The 25166-nt window shown below is 49.0% G+C and overlaps 11 protein-coding genes across 11 annotated transcripts; 4 read left to right on the top strand and 7 right to left on the bottom strand.

The window, feature by feature from the left end:
• Positions 1-2459: 2459 nt before the first annotated feature.
• Positions 2460-3227, bottom strand: CDV56_107884 (uncharacterized protein; the record flags this gene model as incomplete). Its single annotated transcript, XM_026761503.1, has 1 exon — positions 2460-3227. The coding sequence occupies one exon, from the start codon at positions 3225-3227 to the stop codon at positions 2460-2462; it is 768 nt and encodes a 255-aa protein (XP_026618585.1).
• Positions 3228-3842: 615 nt separating this feature from the next.
• CDV56_107824 (uncharacterized protein) lies at positions 3843-5129 on the top strand (the record flags this gene model as incomplete). The annotated part of the gene is made up of 1 exon (XM_026761443.1): positions 3843-5129. One exon carries the CDS (start codon positions 3843-3845, stop codon positions 5127-5129), a length of 1287 nt encoding a protein of 428 aa, XP_026618584.1.
• Positions 5130-5571: 442 nt separating this feature from the next.
• Positions 5572-6538, bottom strand: CDV56_107764 (putative RTA1 domain protein; the record flags this gene model as incomplete). Its single annotated transcript, XM_026761383.1, has 4 exons — positions 5572-5859; positions 5921-6134; positions 6201-6362; positions 6420-6538. The coding sequence occupies 4 exons, from the start codon at positions 6536-6538 to the stop codon at positions 5572-5574; spliced, it is 783 nt and encodes a 260-aa protein (XP_026618583.1).
• A 494-nt stretch (positions 6539-7032) lies between these two features.
• On the top strand, positions 7033-8575 carry CDV56_107698 (uncharacterized protein; the record flags this gene model as incomplete). The annotated part of the gene is made up of 5 exons (XM_026761317.1): positions 7033-7041; positions 7103-7235; positions 7295-7608; positions 7670-7800; positions 7861-8575. 5 exons carry the CDS (start codon positions 7033-7035, stop codon positions 8573-8575), a joined length of 1302 nt encoding a protein of 433 aa, XP_026618582.1.
• A 1037-nt stretch (positions 8576-9612) lies between these two features.
• Positions 9613-11695, bottom strand: CDV56_107567 (uncharacterized protein; the record flags this gene model as incomplete). The annotated part of the gene is made up of 3 exons (XM_026761186.1): positions 9613-11089; positions 11155-11322; positions 11385-11695. The coding sequence occupies 3 exons, from the start codon at positions 11693-11695 to the stop codon at positions 9613-9615; spliced, it is 1956 nt and encodes a 651-aa protein (XP_026618581.1).
• A 4255-nt stretch (positions 11696-15950) lies between these two features.
• CDV56_107340 (alpha/beta fold hydrolase) lies at positions 15951-16828 on the top strand (the record flags this gene model as incomplete). The annotated part of the gene is made up of 2 exons (XM_026760959.1): positions 15951-16205; positions 16253-16828. 2 exons carry the CDS (start codon positions 15951-15953, stop codon positions 16826-16828), a joined length of 831 nt encoding a protein of 276 aa, XP_026618580.1.
• A 373-nt stretch (positions 16829-17201) lies between these two features.
• On the bottom strand, positions 17202-18009 carry CDV56_107275 (putative short chain dehydrogenase/reductase; the record flags this gene model as incomplete). The annotated part of the gene is made up of 2 exons (XM_026760894.1): positions 17202-17923; positions 17973-18009. The coding sequence occupies 2 exons, from the start codon at positions 18007-18009 to the stop codon at positions 17202-17204; spliced, it is 759 nt and encodes a 252-aa protein (XP_026618579.1).
• A 1056-nt stretch (positions 18010-19065) lies between these two features.
• Positions 19066-19455, top strand: CDV56_107212 (uncharacterized protein; the record flags this gene model as incomplete). The annotated part of the gene is made up of 2 exons (XM_026760831.1): positions 19066-19274; positions 19326-19455. The coding sequence occupies 2 exons, from the start codon at positions 19066-19068 to the stop codon at positions 19453-19455; spliced, it is 339 nt and encodes a 112-aa protein (XP_026618578.1).
• Positions 19456-19923: 468 nt separating this feature from the next.
• On the bottom strand, positions 19924-20661 carry CDV56_107150 (GNAT family N-acetyltransferase; the record flags this gene model as incomplete). Its single annotated transcript, XM_026760769.1, has 1 exon — positions 19924-20661. One exon carries the CDS (start codon positions 20659-20661, stop codon positions 19924-19926), a length of 738 nt encoding a protein of 245 aa, XP_026618577.1.
• Positions 20662-20945: 284 nt separating this feature from the next.
• Positions 20946-22276, bottom strand: CDV56_107081 (putative RNA exonuclease; the record flags this gene model as incomplete). Its single annotated transcript, XM_026760700.1, has 2 exons — positions 20946-21814; positions 21871-22276. The coding sequence occupies 2 exons, from the start codon at positions 22274-22276 to the stop codon at positions 20946-20948; spliced, it is 1275 nt and encodes a 424-aa protein (XP_026618576.1).
• A 1198-nt stretch (positions 22277-23474) lies between these two features.
• CDV56_106958 (uncharacterized protein) lies at positions 23475-24784 on the bottom strand (the record flags this gene model as incomplete). Its single annotated transcript, XM_026760577.1, has 3 exons — positions 23475-24451; positions 24501-24610; positions 24672-24784. The coding sequence occupies 3 exons, from the start codon at positions 24782-24784 to the stop codon at positions 23475-23477; spliced, it is 1200 nt and encodes a 399-aa protein (XP_026618575.1).
• Positions 24785-25166: the final 382 nt, after the last annotated feature.

Below are 25166 nucleotides of genomic sequence, written 5' to 3'. Positions count from 1 at the left end.
GTACGCGTTAGGCGTACGAGCGACCTGTTGAATGGACTCCGCTGTTGCCGCTGACGGTTGCGCAGCTAGAACAGTATACCTGACCGTAAGCCTGCCAGTGGTAGGAGGGGTGCTGAAATTCCATGTGTGCAATATATCCTCCTTGTAGCTGATCAGTTTCATAATATCTCACTTCATAACCTGTCTTGTCGCAATCGCCACATGAACATTGACAGTTTTCAAGCTCCTCCTGTGGAGCAGGTAGATGTGTTGGGAATTGGCCATGTCGTTTATAGGTATACCTGCACATCCTATAATACCAACCTCCATTTATCTGGAGCATTGGATCAGCGGAGGATGGCCTTTAGCACCAGTTGCATGGTTGGCCTCGGGGGTCGTCAGGTGGCAGTGACGCAATCCATGCTCTTGAGTAGCATGTAAAACACAACCACTGCCCATATCTGGCTGATTGTGTAAGGTTGCTCTTATTAGGACCGCATTGGTCGCATAGCTCTGGTCTGGCTCATTGTAGACCCCATTTGCTTGTATGCAGGATTGAAACTGCACAGTTTAAACGTCGATATGTCCCAGCAGTCCCTGAGGCAAGCTCGGTTTGGATTTCTCTCAGTCTCATTTCACACCCAGCAGGATGCAGTTGAAGATTGATCCTAATGGAATTAGGTCAACACAAACCATCACAGGTGGTTCCATCAGGACAAGGATTTCTTTTTGTAGGTTGCTGTCACACTGGACATCAACGCATTCATGGATTTCCCCATGCTCTGATAGGACTGCATGAACAAGCATTCTGTTTTGTCCAGTCCCAACCAAATCGGTGTTGGCAGAGCCTTTTCAGTGATATAACCAGATTATCCAAGAGTCAAGAGCGTATGCCTGTCAGTAGTTGACTGTCCTATTCAGTTCATATCCTTCATTCCCCTCTTCGTCTGGTTTGTCCACATGGATGTAGACGTCAACTGGGCGAGGATTGGGTGGGAAAACAGCCCCACAACAGCGGCATGTGGACGTCGTAGACATCTTTTATATTCTAATGTTTGTTAGTCTGATGGTTAAATGTCTGGGCTCTGGAGATCTTACCTGAAAAGTCCTTAGTAGGATGATGTTGGGAGAATATGGTTGGGGAGATTGTTTGGTTTAATGATGGTAGAGGTAAAGTAGGTGTTAGAGCCCATCATTGTTTCAGTCGATAATTCATAGATAGCTGTGACGAGGCCATGGCTTCGTTAATGCTATTTGATATCGTCATGCCTTCAACGGTAAGCTGTCTGGTTTCCCCAGAAGCTAGGCAGTGTAACTGCACTAGATAATGCAGAACTTGGCCTTCACTGCTGGCTGCTGCTCCCCTCTGATGCTGCTTGTCGCCAGTATGCCGAGCAATCCAAGACTGGACATCACGGCAGTCGCAGGAATGGTTCGTAAACACTTGGTAGAAAGTTGTTCTTAATGTAAGCAAGAATTTGATCAATAGATCAATAGAAGTATATGAGCCAAGACCAAGCGGAGAATTAAGTGCTCGCATGATTCATGTCAGATTGTGTACCTCCTAGTGTTGTAGAAGTTAGTGCCTGTTTTGGCAGATTTTAGATCTGTGTACAGGGTACTTACTCTCTTCATCAGGGATAACTCTCCTAACAGCATGCACTGGAATCTTGATTGGTGTGTTGACAAACTCCTTTGAACCCAGAATGAGCGAACCCGCCTCTGCCCATATCCAGGCTGGGAAAAGGATGTTCAGGACGCAGATCCAAGGACCTTGATGCAAAGTTTATGGCATATACTGAATTGCTGACCTTAGTGAAGGGGGTCGTCACTCTGAGCGTGATACCCGAAGACTGCTGGCTCTATGCATCAAATAGGCTTAAGAGAAGCATAATAAGGGTAAAACGAGCATGAAATGCGTCTAAATGAGCATCACTAGGATCGCAGCGTCAGCATGATCAACACAGTCAATAAGAATCAAAAATAATCAAAATTCGAATGTCTCAGTGCATCAAGTACTAACAAGGCCATGCATTGGAACATCCACACATACCTGGCTCGTCATTTCCTCTCTCTGGGAAGAAGACTTGTGCTGCTGATTGCCAAAAGGAAAAGTAGAGGGAGTTCTACTACCTATATGGCACATGGCACACTAACTTGCTTAATATCTGCTGATCTGTATTCACTTATTACTTCCTGATTTGTATATATGGCTGTCAATGACAGTGAATTACCTGATCTGGTACATCTACCCTGTATGTAATGTAGTGAATTTGTCTTAATTACTGTAATAGTGAATGGTCAACTTTTTGATTTGATTTTCTCGAAGATAATATAGCAAATCTTATAGAAAGGTAAAGAGAGGTCAACACTTTATACCCCTAAGACCACAACTCCAGACGTATCTGCTGCAGCAAAGCAGCCTCAGAGGCGAAAGGTTCCAGCGCTTTATCAACCCAGAGACACCAATCGTCATCGTATCATAATGCACATATAGCCAGGCAATACTCCCAGTAAGCTGGATACCAACCTGACTTCTCCCAGTCAAGAACGACAACCTGCAGTTCAGCGCTATCATCGCCGGCATCCCCTTCTTTAACTTGCAGCATTATATTTTTTCTCTGAAAGTCACCATGAGTGAATGTTGGGCGCTGATCACGGAGGACACGTGGGAGACACTGGCGAAGGAAGTCTGCTCTGTATGAAGGGCCAAAGTCGTGGGTATGTTTTTTGGCCATCGCTTCGATGAGGTCCTCGTTAGAGGTGAATGGGCCATTGATGGCCGGCTCCGGATTCCGCGTCCAGAATATCTCGTCGAGCAGAGATCGTTTGCCCAGACTACCGTAATAGCTCGGCGGCGAAAGCTTTCGTAGCTCGGTAAAGTATCGACGCAGCGTAGTGGTGACAGACTCCTTTTCCGAGAGGCTTAGCCGCGACCATGATGACAAGAGGGTCTGGCCAGCAATCCGTTCCATGACGATGTATTTCTTCCCAGTATTCGTGTTTGCATACAGCGCATAGACTCGAGGGACACGTATGCTCGTGTTCTCACCAACAAATATCATGTTCTCTCCCTCAAGCAGGTCGACTCCCATTCCAAACTTCACCACCAAATGGGGCTCAACGGCAACGACTCTCCGTCCTCCGTATGCCAAGGAAATATCGGGTGCCTCGTCGATCTCAGCTTCTGTAGGAAGTCGGCAAGGCAAATCAACCGCGTAGTATGGTAGCTTGATTGTAGTAGCCATTGCGAGTAGCTTGTTTGCGAGCCTGAAATTCGACTGGCAAAAGTTACACTGGGAGGTTAAGAGGTGTCCGGGTCTCATGCTCTTTTGCTGACTCACAGACGCTATGCCGCGCGGAACTAAGGGAGCATTACATGTTTGTCAATATAGGGCGACAATCGATGCCCGCCCTAGCCCCGCCTCAGGTCTAGCACAAGGCTGAGAGCTTTGTAGGCCGATCTGGATCAGCATGCTCACACTGCTACTCGAACAAGGAGTAAATCCTTACTCCAAATTCCGAACTCATTTTGCGGAAATTTTCTGGGGAACGTCATTGAACTCGACGGTTTATAAATCCAGGGATGAGCAGAAATCGAAGCTGACGTTGAAATGTGGCGCCAACCCCTGGTTAATCGTCCGGAGCGACAGTGAAGAAGGGATCAGCATTCCTGCAGCTGTAAATGAATGGTTCCCTGTTGCAGAGATATGATACATACCCAATATATTACACCGACAAGGCCGTGTTGCTGTTATTGGCCAAGATGACCAGGGTCAGAATGCGGCGCAGCATCACAAAAACCCCTCAACATCATCCACCTTCTCCCTTACGTACTCTGAAAGAACATCAAAGAGCGCAATATGTCCACCTCCGTTTGGGATCCCGATTCTATTCTCCAGATCAGCGACGCCTCAGGCCGAGGCATGTTCTGCGTTGGTCTGGCGCGCTCCCGCTACGACAGTCGGTGTCGGTGGAATATCCCGCAGGATAGGTACACTGCCGTTCTGTCCGTGTTAGATGATATATCCATGAAATTGCCACATAATGTGACCAACAGCGAACTCCGGCGCCTTGCTCGATTGGGATTGTGCGAGTATCATGGTCACCAGGAGGGTGAGATTGTGGCTAAATGGGAGAATGTCCTTAGATGTGTCGATGGTATCTACCGGGCGTACGAAAGGCGAGAGGAGGAGACGACTCGAAAGTTGGTGCTATTGGGGAAAGAGATAATTGAGTGTAGAAGCTTGCTTGGAGTCAAGGAAGATTGTGATGAGGCTTGTTCTGTGGTGCTTCGCCGGTATATCAACAACAATGCACAATTGAAGGAGGAATTGGTGGCGATTCAAGCGACTTGTGCACGGCTCCAGAAAGACCAAGAAGAGGAAAGCTGTCGACTCTCTGCCGAGAACTCTCGTCTATCGACTTTACTCAAGAGAGCCGAGGAAGAACAGCAACGGTGCCAGAACCAAGAATCAAATGTAACCGCGGAATGCGAGAAGCTGCGCAAGCAGAATGCAGCATTGCAGGCAGATGTCGACTCTGGGAAGGACAAGTGTAAAGATTTGCAAGACAGGGAAAAATCAGCAACTATGGAGCTGATCGCCACGACTGCTCAACTGCATGGAGTTCAGTCTGTCAACCTGGGCTTGGAGAACGATAAGAAGGCCTTGCAGTCAGAGATCGACATCCCGAAACAGGAGGTTAAGAGATTGAGTGATAGCAATACCTCCATCTCCTCCCAGCTTGCAAGAACTACAGCTTCTCTGGAGACAGTGACAACGGAGCTGTCGGCTGCCCATCAAGCGAACATGGAGTTGCGCGAGGAGTTGACGGCTGCAACTGGAGAGATTCGCCAGCTCTCAGGCACGACAGATACCATACAGGTGGTGGAAAGGGAGTTATCTGCTGCTCATAAAGAGAACATGCAATTGCGTGTTGAGCTCACAACTTCAACTAGACAGATTATCGAGTTACGCAGTAAGATTAGCGAGCTATCGACTCCAGTCTGGCACAGATTGATACAATGGATTCAGCAAAAACTCTCGGGTCTCAAGCATTTGCTGAAGCCGGACAAGGAAGTCTCAGACGAAGAGGAGGGAGTGGCGCTGGCCCAAGGCGTCGCAGTCAGGGACGCAGGACTGGCTTGACGGGGCACGAAGATTATAGTACTTGGTCCATATAAGCAGACTAGCGAGGCATTCATTTGATGTGGTTTACGAGTCACTTGATCAATCCTTGAGGCTGATTTTCTCTGTTTAACAGTGTTCATTCCAGTCACACAAAATTTACTGGAAAAGCTGTAGGCACCGCACACATCTAGTATAATCAAGGTATTTGGTTAAAATGTAGACAGACAAGGCATGAAGTAGCTCTGGTAGTAATGCACTAGAGCCACCCGTATCAGAAGCACCTCTAACAGCATATGAGGATCATACATCCTCTCCAGAGACACAGTGCTTGATTCGTCTCATTTGTCTTCAGCCAGGCGCTGATGTTAATACCGGTGTCACTCCCAAACATTCTGCGAGATCTAGACAAGGGTTTGAAGAGTCCCAGAGGGCTGGTGATTGTAGTATTGCAGCCGGCGTTTCAAGTCTGACGAAAGTACTTATTCCGCTGTGTAAGCGGATGGCTCTCTTCATCCTTCTGGCGGGCAAAAAGGCCACACAGGCCAAAGGTCAGGATATTCACGGCCGCATACACAGCCTTAACAAAGACCGGTTGGTCATCCCGGACTTGTTCCTCTTCGATCTCGGTCGTTCCATCCGCCGCCAAGTAAACAGTGTGGTTTCTGGGCAGGTAGCGGCCCGGATTGAACACGTTCCATAGTAAAGAGTTGAGGAGCATGAGCGATGCCTCGAAGACATAGAAGTACCACTCATAGCGCAAGAGGGGACTCAAGGTTCTGAGCTTTTGGATGTCATTGAGATCCACCGACGTGTTGCCCACGTGTTCCACCAGGCGGTAGATGCAACGGATCAAGATCAATGCCATGCTTATGTTTAGCGTGACCAGGAGCGTTCAACGCCTCGACGAGTGCCATCAGACTACCGAAAATGGCCGAAACTTTACCAGGAGGAAGAGGGGCGAGATTCGGGACGTAGTAGAAAATCCGACCAAGAACATGGTAGTTGGCGAGCTCAAGAAGCGGACTATAGAGTGAGACAGATTCAGTCAGCACCAACGGCATTGATCTGTCAGACATATACATAACTCACGGGCAGATATAAATAAAAACCTGGCTGAGAATGTAGACGAGCAGGTTTTGTGAGTCGTACATATAGTGCCCATAGGCTCCATATGCTTGCATAGCATAGCCGACTGTAAATAGTACTGCACAGAATGGGTGCAGCCCGATCATTCTAATGCATTTGTAGCGGCTAACTATGGGGATTAGCCGGTCTAAGTATGAATCAGAAGGGCCAGGCTGCACTTACAGACATTGCCAGATATGGCCAATTGCCGAGGCAGCAAATGCAATTGTAAAGAAAATGGGGGCTGCCTTATTGGGAACGTAGACATAAAGGCTCCCCGGGACTTGAGCTGTCAGTATCATATTGCTGTGGACGAGGGATCAGACTACCTACCAACCTGCCCACTTGCCATCATGTACTGGACTTTGGAGGTAAAATTCTTGAGTGGATTGTTGTTTTCTGAAGGTGACTTGGAATGGGACAGCAGAACATGGTGGCTTATATGGCTCACCCAGTTGCTGATGTGTTTCTATTTTCTATCACCTCTAATGAATGATATTATAGGGCATCATGAATCATGAGACGCTTTACTGAATTAGGAAAATAGACTCGCCAAGACGCTAACATAGGAGGGACGATCATCCTGGAGTGGCTGAGTACTTTGTTGCTGAAGGCCGCTTCGTCTTACCCCCATCATCCACACCAACACCATCAGAGTTATCACCACCCCCTAAAGCCACTCATATCTCCATCAATCGACCGTCTGGACTGGTGGACGAGAAATGGAGGAGGATCGAAAGCGCCACTGTTGGGAATGTCTCCGACGTTGTCTAGTCTGTGACTTCACCCGTCCCCTATGCAAGCGGTGTTCTTCCTGTGGGATTATCTGCCCCGGATATAACGAAACGGAACCTTTCAGACTAAAGTGGCTTGCCCCTGGAAGGGTCAAATCTCGGAATCGCAAACTTACGAGCAATATTCGCAAAGAAAAACCGGCTAGCATCCCCCGTTTTGAGACCATTACTGATGCCCCGGTCTTGGCCCAGGCAGCCGAATACTGTAAGTGAGAGCCACATTGACATTATAATATGACAAAAAATGACTAACTCCTGGGACAGATAACGCCTGTATATACCCAGACTTAGTCCCCATTAACGACCTTGGGCCAAACCGTGGCATTTACAGGATCTCGCCCATGCATCTTCAGCGAGGGGCTGCGCACCCCGACTATTTACGACTTGGTATAGTCTGTATGACCCTCAGCCATCGAATGAACCGAACGAGGAATTATCCTCGGTCCCATCCCCTGGCAGTGACCTTTTTCCGCTACCGGGGCCTTGTCATTCGCTCTCTCAGTGTCGATATAGACGAAGGGCATAGGCGTATGGGTGATGTCGTGATTGCTGGAATCATCACGCTTCTACTCATCGATGTAAGTCGATTCTCCGGATGGAAACCGTCAGCCCATGCTGAACCCAGGTTTGCCACACAAGGCCCAGCAAGGTGCCTCTCCACACTGGCGATACCACATCGAGGGACTCCAGAAATTAATCACGCTGCGCGGCGGCATTCGTTCACTGGCTAGGTCAACCGGTCTAGCGCCGCTGCTTCATTGCTTTTTATTGTATGTTGTTGTGTATAAGACTATTCGGTTTGAAGCAGCATAAAGCTGACCGCCGCTCAGCGTTCTAGTTATTGGGGACACTTCATCGCCTGCGTCAGACTTGGCGACGGCTACTTTACCCCGTGAGGAAATTGAGTTCATCCTGGAAAAGTTTGGCGGTGAAATCTTTGCCTTCCAGATGTGTCCCAAGCCCTTGTTCGCCGAGGTTATAAAGATCAATGATCTTCGTGTGCGAGCCTCGAAAAAAGAATCTGCGGGACTGGAGGACCTCGCTGAAGGGGCGTATGGAATACTCAGCCGTATCCATATATTCTCGTCAGAACAGTGGAGTGAGTCCAAGCCGTCGTCAAAGGAGGAGTGGATGACTGTAGGAAACGTGTACCGGGCTGCCGTGGCATTATACTGCGTCTTGTCGCTGCAGAGTCTATCGGTTCTGCCGCTGACCTCTTTACTGAGAGCTAGTTGTACCACCCATGGCCAGCTTCTGCAGGTGCTGCTCAGTGGGGCACTGTTGTCCCCGAAAATAAAAAGATTCTTACTATGGCCTTTGGTCGTGCTCGGGGTGGAAGCTGTGAATGGCGGCCCGGTGATGCGTGCTTTTGTTCGAGAGCAGCTCCCAGAGATGAGTCGCCACATCGGCTCATATGTCCCGCTAACGGCAAAAGGCGTCCTTGAGAAATTCTGGGCTTCAGGCGAGACGTCATGGGATGCTTGCTTTGATAGACCGTACACATTGGCGACGCAGATTGCAGTGGACCTCAGCCAGTTGACCTAGAAGAGCAGCGGTGTCGTACCATGTACGTTGCTAAAATATTAACCGGGAGTTTGGATAAGATGGTCGTCGCTAGAGCTTCTCTTTGTGATGCATGTCTGCGAATTACTGGCGTTTTTCCTCCTAGAAGAGCTCAGGTGCTCCAAGGGCCGCGTTGCTGGATCTCGGGTATTATTTTGGTTGCAAAGTCAATAAACTGAACAAATGCTCTAGGTAGTAGCGCCGGGAATCCCTCCCTTTTGATCACTAGCGAGATATAGGAATCTCATTATCTCACTCAGTCCATCCTCAATAAGAATAATCTCTAAGCTAGAGGACCTAGTTACCCCTGGTGCTCGAATAACCACACTAGCAGCTCCCACGACTTGACATCATGTTGAGAAAAAAAGTAATTCTAGATCAAGGAGATAACAATAGAATTAGATAATCCAAAGGAGATAGTCGATAGGAAATATGTAGGATAGAATGGGCAATGTATGGAGGGCCAAGAATAAACGAAGGTTATGTGAGAAATTGTATAACTAGACCTCTCTGCATAGCTGTAATCTCCCGCCCCAATCCCATAGACTGGGGAAGATATTATATAGAGGGTGTCGTGATAACAAAATAATGATTCTGAGAGTTAGAGGCTCTAGATAAAAGAGTTATGCTGACTTAAATCCAGTTTCTTTAAATGATAGAGTTACCAGCATGTGATTACTTTTAGAGGAACAGGGGTTGTAATAATAGGCCGAGCTACTGTTCTGTGCTCCATTCTTGTACTATATTAGGATCAGTCTAATTAGTAACAAGACTGGTGCCGAGGTACAAAAGACAAAGTTATTGCCATGAGCAGAATTATAAATTGATATTTCAGCAAGAATAAAGAAAAGATCAGGTGAAGGCGGTGCTTAACCAAGAAAGCTACTTGTCATTAGCACCAATAAGGCTCTCCAGTATACAGCGTGCAAATGTTACAGGTCAAGCGTTCAGCACAGGCTGAGCGCTCATAGCAGTCAAAGAACAGAACCGGCAACAAGTCAGCGCCTACTGATAGGTAGCTACTGCTCAGAGGCGGCAGGGGGGAGGGAAAAAGGCTTCTGGGCACCAGTGTCCTTCTCGTTCGCACGGAACATGGGGCTGGTGCGCTCGAAGTAGGTGTGCACGGAACCATGCAGGATATCGTGGTCGACATCGTCAGCATCGAACATGCCCTCTTTCTCCGCGACCTGGTCAGTCATGGCGGTCTCCCACTCGTCGCGGAACTCCTGGACCTTGGCCTGGTAGTCGGCATCGGCGTCGTAGTACTTGCCCTTGCCCATCAGACGTTCCCATACTGAGAGGTGCTTGGGATGGACGGCGGGGCCGTGGTACTCGTGCTCGCGGCCCTCGCGGATGTACCGCCAGCGGCGTTCCTGCTCGCGCAGGTCAAGTCCGGTAGTGTCGGGGAGGAAGGCCCAGGTGATGACCATGCCGAAGAGGCCGAACCAGGGGACAATGTAGAACAACTGCTGGGTAGTGGTGTAGGCACCAATAATGGCGATGACCAGGGCACCAAGCTTACCAGCAGCAGCAGACAGGCCGTGAGCAGTGGCACGGATTGGGGTCGGGAACACCTCAGCGGCCACGAGGAAGGTGATGCAGTTCGGGCCAAATTGGTTGAAGAAAGAGCTGATGAAGTACATGGCCTGGAAGGAGTGGATGTGGGCGGGCTCCTGATAGTACTTCAAGGCAAAGGCAGGGATGACAAACATGATGAAACACATCAGGAATCCGACGATCTGCATCCACTTACGGCCGTAGAGCTTGTTGTCGACGAACCAGGCGGCCATGTAGTAACCAGCCAGGCTGACAGCGATGTTGACCAGGTTCCAGAGCCAGTTGGTCATCAGGGACGTGGAGTGGGGACTGATGACCTTGATGAAGTTGCTCTGGAAGAGTTTGTTGCCGTAGAAAAAGACATCATTCGCAAACCAGCCGCCAGCGGTGGCGATCAGACGAGGGGTGAAGTGCTTGAAGGTGAGAGCCAGGGACTTGCTATCGTAGCCGGTGACGGACACCTTCTTCTTAGCCACGGCAAGCTGCTTGCTGGCGGCCTTCATGTGATACGATCGGTAGTAGATCAACCACAATGTACCGACGGCAGGGATGGCGAACGACACTCGGTAGGTCCACTGAGTCGTGGTAGCGGAAATTGGGGGCGTTCCGTCGCCGTGGTGGAAGATGAGAAGTAGAAGGATCAAGATCACCTGGTTGGCGAACTGGCCCCAACCCTGCATCAGAAAGGCACTGATGACTTTACGACCCCGGTGCAAACGATCTTCGCGCGTGGAGATCTTGCCGGAACCAACGCCGTTTTCCATGCCGATGGTGGCCGTCATGGGATACTCGCCGCCGACGCCGATACTGTAGAAGAAAAGAGACCAGGCGTAGCAGATGATCCAGCCATTCTGGGTGACACCCCAGGCGGCCGTGAGCATCAGCAAACCAACAAACATGATTGTCGCGTCCTGGATGAGACCCCAACGACGACCGATCCTATGTGCAACAGGTGAGTAGCCGTCATCCAATATGGTCCCGGAAGATAGCGCGAAGGCACTCACCAGTCACCAAGAACGCCGACCAGAATCTGACCGATCAGAATACCGACCACTTCCAGATAGCCAGTCGCGGCGATCCAGTTCTTGTTACATGTTTTATGGGACTTCCAGCAGTCGGGAAAAGAGGACTGGAAGAGAGGCGTGACGTTTCCGATGGAGAAGAGGACGTAGCTGGTCCATATTAGCAAGACGAGGACTATTGTTAAAGCTAGTATGCAGCGCGCGCAGCTTACCCTTCCAAGCCAAGACCGGCACCAGGCAGCACGGCGTTCCTGAAATAATAGGCGATGGGTGACAAGGGGTCGGTCTTGAACATGTTTCCCAGCCATGAGAGCTCGGAACGAGCCTCGGCGCCGTCCGTAGACGCCACGAAGCGGAGGCGTTGGCCGACAGGGAGGTCGGCCCAGTACTGGCCGTCAGCATTGTAACTGTCGGACGGCCGCATCAGCCTGTCGAAGGCTTCTTTCTCGTGCAGCTCCATCTCCGTAAAGGTATCCTGTGCGCCCTTGGCGCTGGCCGGAGTGTGTTCGGCTGAATCCGCCATCTCGCCCTAGATGTAATCCGTGTAGAGCTTGTGAGATCACTACAGGTTAGTTGAAGTACTCCAGAGCAAGACTTTGCTGAAGTTGGTACCTGCGAAAGACGATCCCAAACGGAGAATGGGCTAAGGATGCGAGGGTTGCATATGAGAAGATACCGGAACAGGGGGAAATGGCTCAGGTTAAATAACATAAAAGCCATAACGGGCCTCGACATGAACGGCGAAAAGAAAAAAAAAGAAAGAAAAGAAGAAAAGGCACGTGTGGCCCAACCGAGGAGTGTATACTCGTGCTTTCCAATACACACGAAGCACGTTTCTCGATGGCAGACACTCAATGGTCTATCACATCGCTGGGTTTACAGCGAGGCCCATGCGATCCCAGAAAGAGAACCTCTGAGATTAGTTAATTATCTCGGTCTCCAGGACACCACTTAATCAACTAATCAGCATCAGGTTGGCTGGAATATAAGCGAACTTGGCGATGCTTATTGCTGATGGAATGGCTTGCACCAATGAGCTTAGCAGACTTGGCAACGCCATGGAATGGTTCCACATGGATTTTTTTTCCATGGATTTTCTGAGCCGGATCTGAACTCTGTACGGAGCAAACTAGCTGGATTGAACCTGACAAGCCTGATGTTCTTCGAGCTAATGCCTGTGAAGCAGTGACATGCTCTTCGTCAAGGGGTAAGCCCACGACTGCGGTGACTTATACGCAAAAACCTTGTACGTCGGCTTTAAGGGTGCTTAAAACCATACCAACAACCTCGAATCCTATACTGACAGGCTCAACAAGCGCGGTACTGTCGACTAGAGCAGGCGGCCACTTTGCTCTCTACCAGCATGGGGTCACATATCTCCGCACGACGTTCTCAGTCCGGGTGACATTTTGATATTTTCATGTTCAGGGGAAAACAGCAGCATAGGCCCCTGGTTTTGATTTGATATTGGTCAGATTCACCTTGCAGTCCAATAGACAGCCGAGATTTGAGCACGCCGACACCCAACGCCTGCTATTGGAGGCTGTAATCTCAACCGGCCGCTCGCTAAGCTTGCCGATATCCGCCGCGTGGCGAAAGCTTGGCTTAGTGGCTGCCACAGTGGGTTTCTTGTGGTTTAACCGTTGTGATTATGAGATGAGAATTTAAGACCAGCCCAAAACAAGAACGCTACTGGATGACTGAAAGGGGTCCGATCCCCAGGCTCACCAAACAGATCCATTCACAGCGAAAATAAGCTTCGAGAGTCACTTCCCACATAGTTAAGACAAGGCACCCACTTAAGAGACTTTTCAATGTCCTGCCATCCTTGGTGCAGCCAAAAAAAGTGAGACCCCCGACAGGCCTTTGAGAAGGGATGGGAGTAGTCTATATAAATCACGTTATCTAACACATTACACGCATACTATGCTGCCCCAAAACCAGGCTAAACAGTTAAATGGTAGTTTTGTGCACGCCAACTATGACAGAGGGATGAAAGTCATCTAGATGAGCCGAATTGGCATAGTAGTGAAACAAGCTCGGAGGTAGCCATGCTCTTGTCCTGGTTGCCCAAGAAGGGAGTAATTGTGCAATGGAGAGATATCACCGCGTACTCCCATCGGGCTGAGGTCTCCTTCATCAAGCATCGCAATCAAGAGGTGACCAGATGGGAAGTATGCTTTTACGGTCGCTACTGAAAAGATACTCCTCACCACTACAGAACCATGTTCATTCAAAGTCCAGATGTTCGAAAGGGCTTGCGACGGGTTTTGTGTGATATGAACAAGTATAGAAGCGGCTGTTGATACCCCTGGGAGATGATCCTGCAATGAGCGTCTGGGAATATACTTAAGCAGCGGCAATGGGTATAAGTTTCGGATCAACTTTCTCTATACTCATTTGCGACTCATAAATTGGGTAGAACTCAGTCTTGCCACTCCTAGTAGTGTTGTACTGTACATCAACTACAGACATGATCTAAAATAACCGCATTGATCAGGTCGGTTGCCGAGCAAGACTATGCATTCAACAACCTGTGTCGCTTCAGTGGTGATGTCAAGTCAAGTCATTCGTGTGCCTCTATCCCAGCAGGTTTATCTAAATAGCCTATGACCTTGCTGACTGGGTGATTTGCTACGGTAGATGCTTCCGTGGCTTCTCTGGCCATCTTCCTTGCACAATGATTATATCATGAGCAGAACGATGGCTACTGGGACCAGCCTGGTTTGATCCTATGTCACAATTTTCCACTTTCCCATAGACAACCATGCCAATCTGCAGGCATAGCTGATACGGAGCTGCAATGAAGTCAGATAATCCGAAAAAGCTTAATGATGATGCAGTGCTACATCTACGTCGCCATGCCGAGATTTATGAGGAGAGAGGAATCGACAACAGCCTGTAAAACTGTTGTATCTAATATTCTGGAGGGAAACCGTTAGTTGTGATCACTGGAAGATCTTTAAACATGTAGTCCCTAGTGCCACTGCGACTATGTAACTTCTCTATAGCTTTCCCTCTCTCAGACTCTGTCTGCTTCCGGACCTCAAGTGATTCCTGTATAGCCATGAGCCAGCCTTCCGTCTGCTGATGTAGCGTACCCAGAGCCTCCGGGGAGAGTACTGTTGAAAGATAAGAGAAGTCCTTTACAGCCCTAGTCCACCAATCGTGCTGCTGAGGGGGACGTTTCTGGTGGAGCAGATCTGGTAGTGAGGATCGACTAGGGGAATGGTAATATACCAAATGTGTCCCAGTCTCGAAGAATTAACCGGCGAGAATGGTTCAGCCTTGTATCATAAGGTTTTAGGCCAGGCGGGTGGCCGGCCATTCCTGGTAGTGGCATTGGAACTGAGATCCTGAAGGGCTTCCGAAGGAAAGGAGGGTGGTCTGGCAAAGTAGTCCCAATGTGGAATATCCCAAGCCAGCTCAATCTTGTCCGGAAAAAGATATTGAACTCGTATTCATTCATGCGGGCCTCTTGAAGGGAGATTCGGGCCTCTCCGATATTCTCAACATCATAGTAGCACACAGCAGTCGCCACAATTCGCTCATTCAATATATCAGCCACTTGAAAGTCCGAGTTGCCCTCATTCTCTCTAGCGTCAGATCAACACTAGACACTTTGAAAATACCTGCAGGTTGAAGTTGTAGTACTCATGGTCGGGGATTAGGTCAAAAGGCTGGTTGGGCTCAGAGACGTTGACAGGGATTCCCCTTCTGAATTGCTTCCTCTCTGTGACGCTCGGGTATATTGTGAGTACGAATCCGCATTGGCTTCCTCTGTTGCTTTCCGATGACCAATGCCTCATTCCAGAGAGGAATCACCCGAACAAGAAGTTCTTCAAAGGCTTTGTATGCTCCATCCTGCACCCAAGGAAGGTTATTGATGTAAGAACTAATCCTTGGGCGACTAGCTCCATCAGGGAATTCCACCTCGCAAGGAAGCCACTGAAACTTATCAGAGAAGAACGATGCTTTTTTTCTCCTCGCTCATCGTCTCTATGGCCATAAGGGTTCTCATAGTCGGTTTTCGGTGTGTGAAAATCAAAAGAATTCCTATGGGGCTTCGTCGGTCGAGGAACTGTTCGAACACTGCTTTGAGCTGAGGGACCAGCAGGTTCAAGCCAGTGCCGTCCGCATAAACAAGGACATGGGTCCGCTCATATACCAAGGGATGCAATGAGGGATCGAGCAGATGGCGTAGCGGACTGGATTTACCCGATTCATCAGACGATGGGCTCCAATCGTCTTATGGGAACAACTACATATAGCGTCGTTGAGGATCCCTCGTGGCGATTCTCACAGCACTGATGGGAGGTGCCAGAACACCAGAGACGTTTTCGACCGCCGCAACTGCGCGCCGAAAGATGACTGACCAGATATCGAAGCTTTGGGGCCAGTGTTCAAAAACACCAATATGAATTACCAGAGTGTGGCTGGAAAATGCGGGAAAGAGTTGAGTGTATAGCATTCTCGTCTTAGGTTACACAGTAGAAGATCTTTTCTGTATATGAGAAATCTTCAAAATATCGATTGACTCAAGAGTCGATGGATGTAGAATACGAGGTTATTTTGTCATTCATACAATGGGTTTTCTCAATAGCTCGTATTCGCGAGATCCTTCCATAACCTAACCGTTTCCCGAGCATAACGTTATCTGGAGCATAACGATGACCATTCCACGGTCCACAATATAAATACTTGGATTCGAAGCCATCTATACCCTCGCTAGCACATTCGATTACCATATTCTATCAGTCAAGTAGCTTATAAACATCATGCCCTCCGGATTCGCCAGCAACGGCCTTTATTGGCAGACAGAGGCACCCCTGCAAAAGGGTAATCCCACCATTCTTTTCATCCATGCTTCGTGGATGTCATCGACCATGTGGGAAGAGACTGTTCAGCTTCTGGCACCACGGTTATCAAACGTCAATCTCCTCCGGATTGACCTGAACGGCCAGGGAAAGACCACCGCTGGCCGCAAGGAGTATACTCTCTGGAATCAAGCCGAGGATGTCCTCGCTCTCTTGGTATGAACAGATTCCACACAGCTAGGAGCAAAGCTAATCCCCGGCAGAAAGAGCTCGAGCTCTCCAACGTGTTGATCGCCGCCATCTCCATGGGCTCCATGATCGCCCTCCGCCTGGCCCTGCTCGACCAGGCCAGATTCCGGGGCCTTGCCCTACTCGGCTCCAACGCATCAGCCGCAACCGATGCTCAACGTAGCGCATTCTACCAGCTTCGCGATATCTGGGTTGCGACACTCGCTCCCAGTGAGCAGATCATGAACGCTGCCATCCTCAGCTGGGGCGGGAATCCTGATCTGGACGGCCCGCGTGCGACTCGGATCAAGCAGGACTGGGTCCAACGCCATTCAGGCGCCGCGAATGTGGAGCCTACTCTGAATTCGATGATGGAGAGGGATGCTGTCCTTGATCGACTAGGGGAGATTCGTGTTCCGGTTCTTCTGATCCATGGGGAGGATGATAAGACGTATCCATTACAGGACGCCGTGGAGATTCAGGAACGGCTGGTTAACGCGGATGTGCGCTTGGAGGTTGTCAAGGGCGAGGGCCATCTGTTGATCCACTTGAGGGAGGCCAAGGATGTGGCTGAGTGGATTCAGGCTTTCTCACAGAGGGTTTTTGGATGATCTGAAGGATTTATGTTTTAAGTGACACTCAATGTTTGAAAGGCTCGTCGGTGCAGTTGCAATACTAATTCCATTCCATGAGCTTGGCAGAATTTCAAACTATTCCAACCAGCGAGCTTGATACCTCAGATACCTCCTAGATGTTCCAGAAGCCTTCCGTATCTCATTAACAGTATTTAGCATGCGATGATCATTCATATGAGTAACCTCTTTGATCAACTTCTCTAGCTTTAGGCAGACAAACTCAGCATGTCTATGTACAGCTTACCTATCTGTCATCACATCTCTAACGACCCAGATGAATGCCTCTCCTTATCATTCCTCCAGACTAAGTGATTGTACCCCCTTAGTGTACCGCCTAACGATGGGCTCTTCACCAATTCACCACCCTCTCACCACGCAAAAACTTCCCAACATCGCCATCTCTCTTCTTCTCAATTATCCCCAAAATCATCTCCGCGGAAACCATCGGATCGCCCGCCCTTCCTCCTGCAGACACAGCTTCCTCATCCTTTCCTCTTAGATTCGACCTAACCAGTCCGGGGCACACAGCGAACACGTGGATCCCCTTGGGACCAAACTGCTTGTGCTGCTGTACGACCAGCATATTCAATGCAGCTTTGCTCATCCGATACGTCACGCCGTCATAATAGTAGGCCAGAGATGCGGGATCAGCCGCCTCGGACAACGAGCCCAGGACACTCGAAACAAAAATCGAGTACGGACGAGCCGACTTCATCAGCAGAGGGTTGAACGTCTCGGCGACCAGTGCAGGTCCGATAGAGTTTACAGCGAATGTCTCCTCCATTGCCGTTTTGGTTGATTGGGCCTGTGAGGCGACGCCTGCATTGTTGATCAGGACGTCCAGACGGCCGAATTGCGATTCGATCTGCTTTGCGGCGGATTCAATTGAGGTAGGGTCGGTAACATCTATTTGGACGCTAGAGAGAGAGCCTTTGGTGGTTTCCGAGGACTGAATCTCCTGGACTGCGGCCTGGCCGTTTGCGAGAGAGCGGCTGCCGATGATGACGTGGTATTCTGGCGAAGCTAAAGCTACGGCTTTGGCTGTTGCAAAGCCGACACCAGAGTTCGCACCTGCAATGGTTAGTCGGGGCTTCAAGGCAAATACGTTGATCATCTTTACCTGTGATGAGTACGACAGTGGATGGTGAGTTCGACATTATTGATTGGCGATATGACCAAGGATAAGAAAGGCGCTGTACTTTGTACATTCGACTATTCATTCCTTGCTAGGTATTATATAGGTCGTGATACTCATGGCCAGACATACATGCAGACTCCGGAAATACGCCTAACTCCGCGTAAACCCCTTGACACGTTGAGCCTGATGCCTAAATCCACTGAGTCGAACCGAGTCGAGTCATCGCAACGAACAATAAGCATACAACCTTGGATGGCCAGAGAATCAAGATTAATGTGCCTTCGAAATTCCGTTGGTAGGATGACCGTCGGATGCTGAGATCTATATATATAGTGAGGGCTGTAGATACGCTGAGCAAGTCGCCGAATGCAACAGCCATACCAAGTCTGATGGTGATAAGTATCAACCCGCGCAGGCAGAATGTGCAAGGGTTTCTGGTCCGAAACTTATTCAATGTCGAGTATTTGAGACCGCATAGTATTTAACAATTGAGATGGGATGATATCTCATGCAAATGTTTCGATGCAGATATCTGATTCATATGGCATAAAGTTTGCCACCTATCATAAGTCAGCGTTAGTGGTGTAGCGGTTAGCATTATTGCCTTCCAAGCAATAGATCTGGGTTCGACTCCCAGCTAACGCATTGTCTTTTTCTTTTTTCTCTATTTTAACTGCCCTTTTACTTCGAATGGATACATGTTTTTCTGAGCATCTTCATCCCAATGAGACAAAATGATCGCAATGAAGAATTCCACAAATAGAACTACCCTATTCGTCCCATACTCTTTGCACTCATTATGATCACAATTCTCAAACCAATCCCAAGCAATCACCCATGTTCCCAACTGCTAAGGCCTTGTCAACGCCTGAAGGCTCATGAGTCGACAACCTGCGCGCTAAAGGACTTGTCAGAACCTGGCTGAACAGTAATATTAATTGATAATGTTGCATTCCAAGTATGTCAGCCAGAAGGATAAGCAATAGACTCCTCACTACAAATAGTCGACTTTTACTAGCACAACAAGGGCTCTACTTACAATCGCTTTCTCACTTTTTCAGGCACATCAACACAAATGAAAATCATCCTCACCGGTGCGACAGGCTTCGTCGGCAGCGAGGTTCTCGAGCAATGTCTCCAAAAATCTGTGGTGGTCCTGGCGCGCCGAGAACTTCCCCCAGCGATGATGGGCCATCCCAAACTGACGGTCAGAATCATTACCAAATTCATGTCCTATCCCGATGATTTGCTGCGTGATCTCCGTGGAGCCGAGGCGTGCATATGGTATGTCGAGCCATCGTCTCATCTCATACACCAAAGTGCTCAGTACTGCAGGACACTGGCCAAGGCGCCGGACATGGGGCGGACCATGGACGGGGATACAGTACGAGTCTGCCTCGATTATACGCTAGCTGCGATCAAAGCATTCGATCAGTCTCGACAAGGTGGCAGACAGGATGATTGACTTGGCACTCGACAGATTTGGGAGAATGCAATGATGAATGGACAGTAATTTATGCTGCACTTTATTGTCAGGGACTGGGCTGGAGCGGACTTTACTGCATCTGAATTTCATCGGTATCAACGCACAGAGCATATCAAACCAATTGAGAACTAGACATGAGCCTCTATTTCCCTTAGCCACCATAGATAGCGAAGACCTCATCGGACTGAATACATATTTAAGACGTGCAGAGAATGATCACCAGACAGCGATCATACGCATACAATCACTGGGAGAGCCGTTGCTGTGTGGGTCGATGTCTAGCCATAGAGAGATAGAATGAACTGGACATTATCACCTGTCCGTGAAGATTTGTTGACTCGCAATGAAGGCCTACGGAATCGGACACGGCAAAGAAATCACTTGGATATGTGAGGGACCTCCGTAACACAGTGCATGAGACAGAGATGTGCTGGAGACAAGCCACCTCTAGTTCTGAGTTGCGGATTGCCTCATCAGCCGCAACTCATCAAGACCCTTCTTCTGCCTGCCGTTTTCGTCAAAGTTGCTCTCTTGCAGCCACTCCTCCATAGCCCCCTTGATACCCTGCTCCCACTCATCACGCAGCATCGAGAACCATGCCGTATCTCTATTCCTCCCTTTGATCACCATATGCTGCCGGAAGGTCCCCTCAAAGGTAAATCCCAATCTCGACGCAGCACGTCTGGAAGGCGCATTCAGTGCGTTACATTCCCACTCAATTCGGCGAAAACCCAAATCTTCAAATGCGTACTTGAGAAGAAGGTAGAATGCCTCGGTAGCGACGGTCGTCCGCTGCAGTGTCGGAGAGAACAATACATTCCCAACCTCAATGCTGAGGTGCTGAGGGACGATGTTCATTAAAGAGAGGTAGCCGACCGCCTGTCTCTCCGTGGGGGTCTGGCCTTCCGAGCGGAGGTCTATGACCGCAAAATAGAACGGGTCCGAAGATGTCGATTTGGCTTTGATTGCTTCTTGGAAAGTCTCCAAGTTGCTGAATGGACCATCGGACATGTAGTCCCAGAGGGCGATTGTTCTTTCATCGTCACCCCCGATTAGAGGGAATAGCTGAGCGGCGTGGCTTGTGGCTAGTTTGGTCAGAGCAACTGTATGGCCGATGAGGGTATCTTCAGAGGGTAATTTGGCTGGAGGCAATGTGACAACGGGACCCAGTGGACGATTAGACATGATTCTTTGTGGACGAATATGTGTTCTGATATGTTGTTTTCGTAGGCTGCCAATCCTCCCAATTGACTTTAATAGAAATCTATGAGTCACACAGAAGACTACTAATCCCAATTAGTCAATGATGATATTGCAGCACTCAAATCAAGTCGCAAAGATGGGATAATCTGATAAATGCAAAGTAATGTATATAAATTTCTTCTTTGGTATCTAGTACACTCCAAGACACGGTGGTATATCCCCAAAAGCAAAAGGAGCCAAATTGCGGCATATAACATACAAGTACTCTATTCGGCCAGTACTTCGGAGACATTCTCTCGAGGGTGCTTGGCCTGCACCTGATCCGACTCTTTCTGCCTCCATTTCCAATGTGCATCGGCCTTCTTCATCCATACTCTCTGGGACGCAGCCCACTCCTGGAACTTGGCGGGGTGCCGAACACACCAGAGAACCACCTCCCTAGTCGCCATCGTATCCTCCATGCAGTCGTGTCCTCTGCGCGATTGCTGAATATCTCGATCGAGCATCTGCTTGCACAGTCGCTTCAACCCCCAGTTTTGCTTGCAACCTTTCGCTACTGCCTCCCGAGAGAAGATAGCTGTGTCAATGACACTCAAATGAACCATGCGCATGATGTTGAGGTCGTGCTGGAGAGACTGGCCAACCAGGATGGTGTCCGGATCGATGTGCACCCACAGTGCTTTCCGAGCTTCTTCCCATCCGTTGACAGTCTTTCCAGCCTGTTTCATGTCCTCGAGAAGTTTCTGTGACATCCCGCTCCAAGGAGTTCGCCAGTCCGTCACCGTCCTGGACGGTACCACGTATTTGTCGACAATTACTTCACCGGTCAAGATATCGACGGCGCAGATCTGCGCTACTTCCGCACTTCCCCCTTCAACCTCGACCATTTCACAGTCGAGTGCGACCACGCGCCGAGGTGTACAAATTCCTGACACTGAACTCGGTGTAAATCGATAGTTCTGCCAGTTCTCCAGGAGAAAATCCTGAACGGGGGCGTAAACATGCGCCGGCAGTGAGGCGCATGGCTGCCTCTTTCCACAACACGGATACTTGTATTGCTTCTTCTGGTGATTGCGTTTCGTCGGGTGGTAGAAACAAGCTGTTTTTGATTTGGCGTCTAGACCTCGCTTGCGTTCTGTAATAGCTTCAGTATACTTGGTATTTGATATCAGCAGTGGATATAGTACGCACCTCCGCAGTTCATACACTTTGCATAGCCTTCCAGGTCCTCTTGCGTCATCTCGCGGACCTTGTAGCCGGACCTGGTGAGGGTATCTAGGTCATGGCATAATTCTTTCAGAGAGGCAATCACAGCCTCGTGCAATGGTCCGGGGACATCGGACCAGTCATGTACCACACTCCCTTTCTGCTCAGGTGCTTCCTGCTTCTCTGATGGGCTTTTCAGGGATTCGATCGCTGGCCTGGTATATCTCGGACTGCGTTTGGGTGCATATTTCCTCCCCTGGGTTGCATGCTGCTTCATAGCCTCAGTGCTCACGACTACCTGGTCCCCTTGATTCCGAATATTGCTGACAGGTGCCGTGAAATTTTCCTTCGGACGGAAGGCCAGCTCAACTCTTGGTACCTGTTGATCCATCTTATTATTATCAATAGAAGAGGAGCCCGGAGATTCTCAATCAAATTTTGAACCGTGAAGGCACAAAGTGGTATATGTCTGGTAATGCCCTCAGGGGTATTCGAGCTTGTTGGTTGAACGTCATATGTAACTCACAAGTCCCCTCCTAAATATTCCAATTGATGTAGGTTTGACGACTCGGCCTCTCCTTCTGGTTTATCCTTGGCTGTGATGCGACAGTGAGTCAGAAACGGTGGACATATGACATATTTGACTGGCACCGGGAACTCTATCTCATCCAACTCAATTCCGATAATTCAAGAAGCTCAGATCAGCTCGTGTCGGACCGTCCTGATCACCCTTGCCCTGCACTTTGCGAATAGTTAAAAGTAGCAGATCGCCTCTCGGCGGACACGGATGCCTGTTTTTGACCCCGCATTCGTGGCGCAGCATTCCTTGACCTTGAAATTTGATAAGGTCTTGTCTGTCCTCTAGCACGTGAGACCAGAAGGTACAGCCCAGGATCGAGACGTCCGAGTCGGGAATGCTGATTAGGGGTTTGGAGGAGTATCAATTTGCCTCAAAGAAGGCTAAATTTGTGATTTTTTCGCCCAGTTCAATTCCCTGGCCAGATGAAGTTCCGTACAATTCATAAGAGTCCCGAGAACGGAGAAGGTCCAGATGAGATTGTCAGCCTTCATGCCTATCGTTGTCTTTCGAAAGAATACCCTTCGTTGGGATGACTTGGAATTACACTAAATTTTACTCGTACATAGTATAACCTCTGGTTCTTTTGCTTGTCATTCAGGATTTTCACCATACATTTTTCCGCTGCCAGGCTTTTGTTTAATACATGAGATTCGTGAATGATAAGTAAAGAAAGCAATCTGGATTTAGAGAGTGTGAAATAAGAGCTAACTCAGGATGGGTTTGAAGAAACATGGTTTGAAAGAATGCTGCAGCAACTGCTTAACCTTCATAAATTTGTAGTCTTAAATGAAATTGAGCTCGCGCCATCTTAGTTACGTATAGATAAAGCAGCAGACACAGTAGTCACCGGGTATATTCCATGCACATTTACCAGACCAACTCAGATCATCCAGGACACATAAGACCGGAGAACATACTAGGCATGTAGAAACATTAAAAAGAGTCCTTAAACTGGAGTAATCAGTGAACCATATAATCCTGCACAGTCAACGATCCTTGGAACGTCAATTCAAAGGATCACACATCCCCACCCCGAACTTTCTTCTGGGCCAGAGAAGGGTTCATCAGGGAAACTGAACTCTTCTTCAAAGAAAATGCCCTGTGAATCATCATCGACAAAGGAATCAAATACGGGCGGCGAGGACGGCGAGGACGATGAGGACGACGACATATACATTCTGGCGGCCATGTACAAGAGACGGACCCAGGGTTTGATGTCTTCCCAAGCATATGAAAATTGATCTGCCCATGCCGCTCTCGCAGAGGCTTCACCATAGCTATTTGCCCGATCTCTCTGTTGGTGTTCCCCTCGTTGCTCCTCGCGGGCCGAATCACTTCCAGTTGAGGAATCTGTGCTTGCTTCGCCATGGCCCTGGGTATCGTCGGCCGCGCGCCCATATTTCAGCAACTTACCGGCGAGTGTTGTGTCGATGGTAGCCCCATTTGCGATTTCGGTATAGATCTGAAGCTTGAGGGTTGTTGGGTCGTGGTAGCGCGCCGTGATTTCATCCCGAGCGAGCAGCCGCCTTTCTTCGGCCCGCCTCTCGATATGCAACGTTTTGTAATTGCCGCCTTCCATGACGAGTCCATGGTGGTAAATGCTCGCTCCGTGCGAGAAAAAGCGTTGCAACAACCCTTCTGCTTGCCATCTCTCAACACGAGACATCTTGCTTTGGATGCCATCAACATCCAGGCCGTCCCACCTGGTTGTGACAATTGTGACATTGGGCATGTAGTCCTGGCCACAGAAAAGCCAAAGCCAGGTGAGGATCTTCTCTGTCGCAGGCGTAACACGATTCTCCTCCATAGAATCCACATATAGGACACCACGGAATTCGACGTATCGCTCAACAACGGACATGGCCGTCATGAGCCTATGAAAGACGTCCCAGTCATCGAAGTCGCGAGTATTGAATCCAGGCATGTCAAGAAACAAGCAGCGCTGGTTTCCAATGACTGATGGCACAAGACTGGTGGTCTTTGTACCTAATATATGTCAGTGCCTTATAATTCCTGCAACAATAGCAAGGCTCACCAGATTCAAGAGTCGATCCGATATACACGTCTTCCCCAGTGATTGATTTGATGAAAGAAGACTTCCCCACCCCAGCAGGACCGGTAACGATGAAGAGATCGGCTCCGGTACTAGACCAACTCTGAGTAACTTGGAACTTGCAGCTAGCTGGATTCAGCGATTTAAACTTACTGCTTTTTCAAAAAACTTTCAGCTCCTTCGGTCAACTTGTTGCAAACAAGGTCCGAGAAAACATGCCATCCATTCTTGATGGGCTGCAGAGGTGTCGCGCCAAAAATTGGCATTGCGATTCGTAGTATTGATGCAATGAAGTCCTCGAGGCAACAAGACAGAATGTCACTGAGTTCAACACAATATGGCAGCAGTTCAGATGTTTGTTTGATCTGTAGCTTATGAACATCCATCAAAGATACACCAGAGATATTTCGAAAGACAGAGATTTCATCAGGAATTCATAGCCCTTATATAGATAATCCATTCCATGTTCGCCTTTGGAAAGCTCCTACCATGTTCACGAGAGGTATGGGCATACTATAGCACTTCTATCATATTGGAAACTGTAGGGCAGCCAAGACAGCGAAAATGGACGGATCACACAAAAGTGCCCTGCATTGAACACAGCCAAAGTAGGAAGCACTACTACTAAATGTAGATTAGCTCAGATGG

Source organism: Aspergillus thermomutatus (genome assembly GCF_002237265.1).
Source record: "Aspergillus thermomutatus strain HMR AF 39 chromosome Unknown NODE_6, whole genome shotgun sequence".
NCBI lineage: Eukaryota > Fungi > Ascomycota > Eurotiomycetes > Eurotiales > Aspergillaceae > Aspergillus > Aspergillus thermomutatus.
This window is presented reverse-complemented; position numbering and strand designations above follow the sequence as displayed.